At 45.4% G+C, this 11,319-nt stretch overlaps 1 protein-coding gene and 1 non-coding gene across 2 annotated transcripts; one reads left to right on the top strand and one right to left on the bottom strand.

The window, feature by feature from the left end:
- Positions 1–3,743: 3,743 nt before the first annotated feature.
- On the bottom strand, positions 3,744–3,814 carry TRNAT-CGU (transfer RNA threonine (anticodon CGU)). The gene has a single exon. It is a non-coding gene; the product is annotated as a tRNA-Thr (tRNA).
- Positions 3,815–7,635: 3,821 nt separating this feature from the next.
- Positions 7,636–8,694, top strand: LOC123773043 (uncharacterized). Its single transcript, XM_045766541.1, has one exon. The coding sequence runs from the start codon at positions 7,636–7,638 to the stop codon at positions 8,692–8,694; it is 1,059 nt and encodes a 352-aa protein (XP_045622497.1).
- The last annotated feature ends 2,625 nt before the right edge of the window (positions 8,695–11,319 follow it).

Raw genomic sequence — 11,319 nt, 5'->3', positions numbered from 1 at the left:
GTTGCGGGTGGAGAATTACAGGCAATGGATGGGCTGAGGGGAGTCGAACGAGGGTGAAGGGAGTCTGGTGTGGCGGGGTGAGACGAGGGGAGGGGGAAGGGTGGGACGGGTTGAGGGGATGTAGGGAACCCTCACCCTCCCCCCCCCCCTAGAGCCGACAGATCAACAGGTTGTGAGGACCCGCGGAGGGCGGGGGGGGGGTGTTGGGGGTGTTGGGGGAGGTTTAATCTAACAAATTGCACTTCACAACTGAAGCCAGAAATATATTCCATCACTCTGACAAAGATAATGTCATTCTATTGACAAGTGGAGCAGGCCTTATCACTGGACATGCGGAGAAGGGCTCGTTTAATTGATCAATAATTTATCTGGCAGCGCAGCATGATAATATGCATTAAATGCAATAAAGTTACATAAAAATACATGGGCCAATATGAAAAAATTAACACTACTACACAGTACTACATAATTAAAAAAAAATATTTGAAGTACATTCACAACATCATTAAAAGCATGTCATAAAAAAGTCTCACTCATTGTTGTAATTGATAACATATATTGCTTATGGCTTCAAGACTCAAGGCCGTCCATGTACTGGATTGCCCCAAGTTGGGGAAGAAACTGTCACACAACGCTCTCTCATCACACACGTAAAACGGACACTCACCATACACGAACAACGCTCACTCCCCACACACGTACAACGCACACTCACCACGCACGTACAACGCACACTCACCACGCACGTACAACGCACACTCACCACGCACGTACAACGCACACTCACCACGCATGTAGTCTATACACAAACCAACAGACACAAGTACACCATTAACTACGGCAGGACGAGCAAGTTAGACTCAGCCTCCCTTCCTGAGGGAGCAATACTCTTGAGAGCCTGAGATCTTGGGCTGGTCTTTGAAGATATTGAAATGGTCTGGGGCCAGATTCACGAAGCAGTTACGCAAGCACTTACGAACATGTACTTCTTTTTTCAATCTCTGACGGCTTTGTTTACAATTATCATACAGTTAATGAGCTCCGAAGCACCAGGAGGCTGTTTATAACAATAACAACAGTTGATTGGGAAGTTTTCAGGCTTGTAAACTGTAACCAAAGCCGTTAAAGATTGAGGAAAGATGTACACGTTCGTAAGTACTTGCGTAACTGCTTCGTGAATCTGGCCCCTGGTCACCAGCTGATATTCACACAACGAAGCACATTTGTTTTTCAGAAGGCACAAAAAAGGTATATATGCGTCTGTGTTTGTGGGAATAACCACGTCAGCATCAGATGGTAATACTTGAATAATTCTAGTATTACCATCTGTAAGTAAGAACCTTTCTTATAAAACATCGCATTTTGACATCAAAATTCCCAACGGACAAAATATGACGCACTGTAAATCATAGCAGCTCATAACCACGTTTTCTATACATGTATAAATCGGTTAGGTTAGGTTTGGGCAATTTTGTACAACATTTTATCATGACAATTCGAGAGGACGGGATGAATAGAGAGGAGGTAAAGTAAACAGATGGTTGAGCCCGGCAGGCACACGGGTGCCATGAAGTTGACAGCTTTGTCTTGTTCTGCTCCGTCGGTCAGCTGAGGAACTGTATAACCCATGTTAAGCTGCCTTCTGAGGCATAGAAATACTAATAGCATCTTGTGTCCCCCTTCCAAGACATTTCTCTTGGTCGTTGGGGGCGTTTACACAGAATGGCGGTGTATTTTTTATGATAGAGGAGGATTATTTGCCAGCTTAGATAATGGAGCACATGCTTGGACATATCCAAATATATACGTTGTATATCACCAGTCTTGGTGTACTTTGTGAAAAACAAGGATTTAGAAAGATAATATCACCTGAGACTATGCACAAAGAAATTGCATCAACGTGATGCATCAGTTACAAATTCAGTTGGAGCCATGAGGACGACTCGAAACTGCACCCCTGGGTATTCCCAAGCATACGCCTTAAACCAGTGGACCACTATACGCAAAAGTAATGTAACCAGGGATTCAACGGAATCCTCTAGGGATTTAAGGTTATATTGGGAGTACCCTGGATGCAGGTCCGAATCCTCTTCATGGCTTCAGCTAAATTTATCAGAGAAACTATAGTAGCTTAAGTGGAAAAATTGAAAATATGCAAGATATATTCAGGTTGTAAATAGATATTAAGGCATAAAACAATGCGTATAGGCACAGAAATACCAAAAGATGGAAACGACTAAACAACCTTAAACAATAAAGTGGATGAGCTAAATGTGCTTGTGTGCACGGCAATTATTGAAATATCTGAAGATTAACCCTATCTGAAGATTAATCCTGTCTGAAAATATCTGAAGATTATCTGAAGATTGAAGTAAGGGCGAAGAGGTAGAGTGGCCTATTGACATAGCTCGAGTTCATTAAGGAATTGTGTAAAATCCTGGTCTGTGTCTCGGAGAGGCTACAAGATCCAAGTAAATTCAGTAGAATTTCTGGTTGTAATTCTTATACCATGTCGTAGCTCAGTCGATTAAGGCAGCGTCTGGGATGCTCTCGGACGTAGGTTCGAATCCTCGTCCCGGCCCTTGTGGAGTTGTTCATCTGAAGATTAATTTTAAAATATTTGTAATACATCACAACACAAAAGTTAAAGGAAAAAGCAGCTTTTGTAGCTAATTTAAAATGTTGCATTAAGGAAGAAATCGTTATAACCAGTACAAATTTGAATAGCTAAGAAAAGTAATTCAATGTTGATAAGGTTGATTCAATGTAGATTCCACATAAATAATGTTGATAAAACGTTTTTCGAGCATATTTTGCCCAATGTAAGTGTAATGGGAAAAAAATAAAGGGATAAAGAACGAGAGAAGGGGAGGCAGAGAGAGAGGTAGGGAGAATGGGAGAAAAGAGAAGAGGGAGTGACAGAGGGAGAGAGAATATTTGTATGTTTGATGGGAGAAGAAAGGAAAAGCAGGGTGAAGAGTGCAAGAAAGATGGAGAAGAGGGACAGGGACTGAGAATGGGGAGAAGGGAGAGATAGAGGGATAAATTGTGAGATAAGAGAGAGAGAGAAAGGTGTTTAGTGTGAGGAGAAGGAAAAGGAGAAGAAAGATAAAGGGTGGGAGAGAGGGACAGGTGGGTTAAATCCAGGCTCAGCTGGGTACCCTATGTAGTCTACATTTATAACAGAGAACCTATGTTTAAGGTTGGAGGCCAGACGCCCGGGGCTGCTAGCCTCATTAAACTTTGCATTATTGTGATTTTATCGGGAGTGTCATCTGGGATCGGGGTCGGCCCATTGCCCTCCTGAAAGAGGAAACAGCTCCAATGCTTCTTCTTCACGAAGTTTGTGTATGTGAAGTGTTCAGCTCCAAGTCTCTAAACGTTTGCATTATTGTAAATAATAGTGAATTCAGATTTGTATTTGCTCATACAACAGATTTGCATTTTCGGTGCAGCCTTTTGGTTGTGTTGATTCAACCAGTGGCGTGTGTGTGTGTGTGTGTGTGTGTGTGTGTGTATTCACCTAGTTGTATTCACCTAGTTGTGTTTGCGGGGGTTGAGCTTTGCTCTTTCGGCCCGCCTCTCAACTGTCAATCAACTGTTTACTAACTACTTTTTTTTCACACCACACACACACACACACACCATGAAGCAGCCCGTGACAGCTGACTAACTCCCAGGTACCTATTTACTGCTAGGTAACAGGGGCATTCAAGGTGAAAGAAACTTTGCCCATTTGTTTCTGCCTCGTGCGGGAATCGAACCCGCGCCACAGAATTACGAGTCCTGCACCCTATCCACCAGGCTACGAGGCCCCACACTGTGTGTGTGTGTGTGTGTGTGTGTGTGTGTGTGTGTGTGTGTGTGTGCGGGGAGGGAGGAAACGGGGAGGTGTACCAGTGAGGATATGTGGAGGGTTTGTGGGCGATATGGGGAGGGTGTGTAGGTGGGAGATGGGGAGAGATTGTTGTGGGGTTATGTAAATGAAGTGAAGATAATTACCGTCATAAAGAAAGTGTGTATTGAAAATTGCTTCAGCGATTTGGGAAGACGGGGAGGGAGGGAGTGTGAAGAGAGACGCGGAGGGTGTATGGGGAAGACCTGGCTACCGAATCAACCCGGGAATCGCCGGGTCTCCCATTTATTACCTTATAAAACATGAATTCCTGTAACATGTGCCACTTTCTAATAAACTAAATTAATTGCATGTGACCTTTTAAGCACTTTATCACTGAATTCCCCTACCCCCCCCCCACCCTCGCCACTTCTTCCATTGGGACGAGAGTTCAAGACTTAATCCTAGCAGACAGAAATCATTTATATTGTTGAAGGGGATGAATTAGACGCGAGTCTCCAGAAATTAGACACAGATGAGAAACTATCATAAATGGATAACAGAAGGAATCATTATTCTCACCAGCTACAAAAATGAAATACATACAGATCTTTAGTAGAGAATATCTGTCGGTCGATCGGTTTGTTTGTCCAAGGTGTTAGAATAGACACTTGAAACTAGACTCACGCAACTCTTAATGTTTACACATGGATGGTATGGGGATGTCAAAGGCGATCTGGGTCGGCTCCATTGCCCTGCTTTAATAAGGATGAGCTCCTATTCCGAATCCCAGCCACTCCTATACGTTGTGAAATTGGGTTCTTGCTTTACATAGAGTTTCTCAGCTGTTCATATTATCCCAACTTATACAATGTAGCTACAACCTTTATTAATTGTTGTTACAACACTGCATCAAAGTAACAACTGTAAAAAGAACGTGATGGTTATGGAGAGTGTTTACCGGGATTATGTGTTCTGAGAGAGGGGGAGAGAGGAGGAGATGGGGTGACAGGGAGCAGAGGAAAAGAGAGAGGGGAAGAAAGAGGTGATGTTGTGGGAGAGAGAAGGATAGATATGGAGAAAGGTGGAGAGTGGGATAAGAAGAGAGGGGAAGAAGGATCAGGAGATAGACAGGAGGGGTGGAAGAGGAGGAGAGAGCAGGGTAGGGAGGAAGACATCGAAGCCGACGCCATTAACTCTAATAAAGATGTTAATAATCATTACAACCTCTATATGATGTAAAATTAATAACTAGACTCAATAAGACAAGTAGGGTTGTGTGTGTCATATCATAAAACGTTACTAATTCGAACGATTAAGTAGCCATTCGAAACCATGACTAGTTTCGGTAAAACAAACAGAGAAGCATTGTTAAGTCTTCTGTACAACATCATTAAATATTCAGAGAGCTCTGGGATTAGACTGCTTTGAGTGTCTCAGAGCCGCAGGAAATACGATTGAAGCTCATATATACAAATAAAGACCATTTTCATGTGGGATATAATAAACTGAATATCATTTGAGCTTTTGAAAACATATGATTTCAAGAACAGTTTAGCGATAGATGGGGTGGAACTGTGTGCCTTGCAGGGTTAATGAGACGCACACATACCATATTTAATACGTTAAAAAATGATTGAGTTAAAATGGCAATGCTAAAAATAGTACCTTTCTTGCTTGGGTCTGTGAACCTGCTGTAATGTTGCATCAATACCTGCTGTAATGTTGCATCAATACCTGCTGTAATGTTGCATCAATACCTGCTGTAATGTTGCATCAATACCTGCTGTAATGTTGCATCAATACCTGCTGTAATGTTGCATCAATACCTGCTGTAATGTTACATCAATACCTGCTGTAATGTTACATCAATACCTGCTGTAATGTTGCATCAATACCTGATGTAATGTTGCATCAATACCTGCTGTAATGTTGCATCAATACCTGCTGTAATGTTGCATCAATACCTGCTGTAATGTTGCATCAATACCTGATGTAATGTTGCATCAATACCTGCTGTAATGTTGCATCAATACCTGCTGTAATGTTGCATATATACCTGCTGTAATGTTGCATCAATACCTGCTGTAATGTTGCATCAATACCTGCTGTAATATTGCATCAATACCTGCTGTAATGTTGCATCAATACCTGCTGTAATGTTGCATCAATACCTGCTGTAATGTTGCATCAATACCTGCTGTAATGTTGCATATATACCTGCTGTAATATTGCATCAATACCTGCTGTAATGTTGCATCAATACCTGCTGTAATGTTGCATCAATACCTGCTGTAATGTTGCATCAGTACCTGCTGTAATGTTGCATCAATACCTGCTGTAATGTTGCATCAATACCTGCTGTAATGTTGCATCAATACCTGCTTTAATGTTGCATCAATACCTGCTGTAATGTTGCATCAATACCTGCTGTAATGTTGCATCAATACCTGCTGTAATGTTGCATCAATACCTGCTGTAATGTTGCATCAATACCTGCTGTAATGTTGCATCAATACCTGCTGTAATGTTGCATCAATACCTGCTGTAATGTTGCATCAATACCTGCTGTAATGTTGCATCAATACCTGCTGTAATGTTGCATCAATACCTGCTGTAATGTTGCATCAATACCTGCTCTAATGTTGCATATATACCTGCTGTAATATTGCATCAATACCTGCTGTAATGTTGCATCAATACCTGCTGTAATGTTGCATCAATACCTGCTGTAATGTTGCATCAGTACCTGCTGTAATGTTGCATCAATACCTGCTGTAATGTTGCATCAATACCTGCTGTAATGTTGCATCAATACCTGCTTTAATGTTGCATCAATACCTGCTGTAATGTTGCATCAATACCTGCTGTAATGTTGCATCAATACCTGCTGTAATGTTGCATCAATACCTGCTGTAATGTTGCATCAATACCTGCTGTAATGTTGCATCAATACCTGCTGTAATGTTGCATCAATACCTGTTGTAATGTTGCATCAGTACCTGCTGTAATGTTGCATCAATACCTGCTGTAATGTTGCATCAGTACCTGCTGTAATGTTGCATCAATACCTGCTGTAATGTTGCATCAGTACCTGCTGTAATGTTGCATCAATACCTGCTGTAATGTTGCATCAATACCTGTTGTAATGTTGCATCAGTACCTGCTGTAATGTTGCATCAATACCTGCTGTAATGTTGCATCAGTACCTGCTGTAATGTTGCATCAATACCTGCTGTAATGTTGCATCAATACCTGCTGTAATGTTGCATCAGTACCTGCTGTAATGTTGCATCAATACCTGCTGTAATGTTGCATCAATACTACTGACTTATATCCTTAAGCAACCAGTCATCAAAGCGAGTCCTTAAACATTGGGTCATCAATGTAAGCACTTACGAACATTTGAATTTGCATAGATTTCCGTGCCATACCAGACAGCTCCTAATACCCACTATCGGGGGGTATTAAGAGCTGTCTTGGAATCGCTTGAAACAATCCAGCGATTCCAAGTCTCTCATGTTACCTTCTACCTTTTTTGTCACATTTCCATCATATCACCCGTAACACTGCGCCGTCCTGGAGTATATAAATCTTCCTTATAAGATCTTACTAATAACGACTCCCTTGTGATGTCCAGCATCGTCAAGAAAACTATGAATTCATAACCTTCAGTTTCCTTAAATTCATCTCCGTCAATATATCTACAAGCGATGACAATTAGTTTAGTTTAAGTATTTCCAATTATCCATAAGCAAAACATTGAAACATGTACTGCACATCAACACCTCCCCACCCACATGTACGCCCACCAAGACCACCCCACCCACATGTACGCCCACCAAGACCACCCCACCCACATGTACGCCCACCAAGACTACCCCACCCACATGTACGCCCAACAAGACCACCCCCACTCACATGTACGCCCACCAAGACCACCCCACCCACATGTACGCCCACCAAGACCACCCCACCCACATGTACGCCCACCAAGACCATCCCCACCCACATGTACGCCCACCAAGACCACCCCCACTCACATGTACGCCCACCAAGACCATCCCCACCCACATGTACGCCCACCAAGACCACCCCCACCCACATGTACGCCCAACAAGACCACCCCCACTCACATGTACGCCCACCAAGACCACCCCACCCACATGTACGCCCACCAAGACCACCCCACCCACATGTACGCCCATCAAGACCACCCCACCCACATGTACGCTCACCAAGACCACCCCCACCCACATGTACGCCCAACAAGACCACCCCCACTCACATGTACGCCCACCAAGACCATCCCACCCACATGTACGCCCACCAAGACCACCCCACCCACATGTGCGCCCACCAAGACCACCCCACCCACATGTACGCCCACCAAGACCACCCCACCCACATGTACGCCCAACAAGACCACCCCCACTCACATGTACGCCCTCCTGAAGACCACCCCACCCACATGTACGCCCACCAAGACCACCCCACCCACATGTACGCCCATCAAGACCACCCCACCCACATGTACGCCCAACAAAACCACCCCCACTCACATGTACGCCCACCAAGACCACCCCACCCACATGTACGCCCACCAAGACCACCCCACCCACATGTACGCCCATCAAGACCACCCCACCCACATGTACGTCCACCAAGACCACCCCACCCACATGTACGCCCAACAAGACCACCCCCACCCACATGTACGCCCACTAAGACCACCCCACCCACATGTACGCCCACCAAGACCACCCCCACCCACATGTACGCCCACTAAAACCACCCCACCCACATTTACGCCCACCAATACACACACTCCATCCCATCTCTCTCGACGAGTGCATTAAGCAGGAAGCAAACGTTACATAATATATGACGGAGTTCGTGTAGCCAGCTTCAGTGCTAAGAGAACACCACCAATACGTGTCGGAGCCGAGACAGAAACTAATGGATTAACAACGGATAAAAGCGAATGTGTCAATACGGCTCCCTAAAAATTTCATCGACGGATGAGGAAGAAATATTGCCGGGGAAAATGTCCTTGAAAATTTAATGTACGAAAAACCTCGTGCTCAAATTCACTAAGGTTAAATAAAAGTTTGATATAAAAATGTATACAAAATTTACGTGGCAAATTTGATATATGTTTCTAATTAAATTAATCCCAGGGGGAAACAAAATATAAATTGCACAAATCTTTTGACTCACATGGGAAGAGTGCAGAAAGAACATGATGAAAACATGAACTTCCTGCTGTAAGATACAGTAGGAGGGTGAGAAAGGTTCAATTACATATGACCGTGATGAAACAATGAGTATAAGTATAATCATTGGCATGTGGTATTATAATTACTTTCTCTTTCTTCTTCATCGCCACGACCACTACCCTCTCTCCTTCTATCACCACTACCACCACCACTATCCTCCATCACCACCACCACCACTACCCTCCATCACCACCACCACTACTACCCTCCATCACCACCACTACCCTCCATCACCACCACCACTACCCTCCATCACCACCACCACTACCCTCCATCACCACCACCACCACCACCACCACCACCACCACCACCACTACCCTCCATCACCACCACCACCACTACCCTCCATCATCACCACCACCACTACCCTCCATCACCACCACCACCACTACCCTCCATCACCACCACCACCACTACCCTCCATCACCACCACCACCACTACCCTCCATCACCACCACCACCACTACCCTCCATCACCACCACCACCACTACCCTCCATCACCACCACCACCACTACCCTCCATCACCACCACCACCACTACCACTACCCTCCATCATCACCACCACCACTACCCTCCATCACCACCACCACCACTACCCTCCATCACCTCCATCACCACCACCACTACCCTCCATCACCACCACCACCATCACCCCTCCATCACCACCACCACCACTACCACTACCCTCCATCATCACCACCACCACTACCCTCCATCACCACCACTACCCTCCATCACCACCACCACCACCACCACTACCCTCCACCACCACCACCACCACCACTACCCTCCATCACCACCACCACCACCACCACTACCCTCCATCACCACCACCACCACCACCACTACCCTCCATCACCACCACCACCACCACTACCCTCCATCATCACCACCACTACCCTCCATCACCACCACCACCACCACTACCCTCCATCACCACCACCACCACCACCACTACCCTCCATCACCACCACCACCACCACTACCCTCCATCATCACCACCACTACCCTCCATCACCACCACCACCACCACTACCCTCCATCACCACCACCACCACCACCACTACCCTCCATCATCACCACCACCACCACTACCCTCCATCACCACCACCACCACTACCCTCCATCACCACCACCACATTCCCTCCCTTCATCACCACCACCACCACCACTACCCTCCATCACCACCACCACCACTACCCTCCATCACCACCACCACCACTTCCCTCCATCACCACCACCACCACTACCCTCCATCACCACCACCACATTCCCTCCCTTCATCACCACGACCAGCCAAATAATTTCTAAAACAATTATTTCTTCACTTGAACATACTTTTGTAGCTCGTTATGCCACCTTTCTTTTCTCCCCCTCCGTGTCCTCCCCCCCTCCGTGTCCACGCTACCTCCTCCTCCCTCCCAATACCACCCCATCAGATCTCACTCTTAAGAGCTCATCAGAGGTAACACAGATCAGTCTGGTAACTCGCCTGTGATAGAATTCATCGACTTCTATGTTATTTTGACAGATAATTCTATTTTAACAAGAACGGGGAGGGAGGGAGGGAATTATCAACAGAAAGCGCCAAGCCATTATGACTATATAGCACTTGGAAGGGCAGATCAGGATTAGGATTTGGGACAGGACAGTGGACGGGGCTGGTTAAGGATTGATACCCAACCACTTGGACGGTTGGGGATTGAACGCAGAATTGAATGAAATGAGACCGTCATCCCAAGTGGTTGGACACAAGAAAGGGGAACTTTATCATTTACCCTTGCAAATAGATACACGTGCATGTTCTCACCAATACCTATGCACGCAACAGCCACATACGCACGCACACCTACCTACGCACGCACAGCCACATACGCACACGCCAAACTCACCCACTCAAGCACCCACATTTCCACACAATCCTCATTGAGCGACATTACAAAATCTGAACGATACCCGAACTGTTAGCAGAAGCCAGCAAAACTCGACCATCGAACGCAACCATTCGACTGTTTGTGATAAATGCAACAATTGGGTGACGTCACTGACAGGCTGATCTTATCGTTATTGGCAAATTTATCAGCAAATTGCCCAGTGTTGTTGGTAGACGGAAGGTTCTCTGGGCGCGTCGCCTCGCTTGCACGGAGAGTCAGACATCCAGGTGTGTACTCACCTAGTTGTGTTTGCGGGGGTTGAGCTCTGG

Source organism: Procambarus clarkii, chromosome 81 (genome assembly GCF_040958095.1).
Source record: "Procambarus clarkii isolate CNS0578487 chromosome 81, FALCON_Pclarkii_2.0, whole genome shotgun sequence".
NCBI classification, from domain to species: Eukaryota; Metazoa; Arthropoda; class Malacostraca; order Decapoda; family Cambaridae; genus Procambarus; species Procambarus clarkii.
This window is presented reverse-complemented; position numbering and strand designations above follow the sequence as displayed.

What these genes read in the sequence shown, in the direction of transcription:
- LOC123773043 (XM_045766541.1), top strand. Translation starts at nt 7,636, where the DNA reads ATGTACGCCCACCAAGACCACCCCACCCACATGTACGCCCACCAAGAC.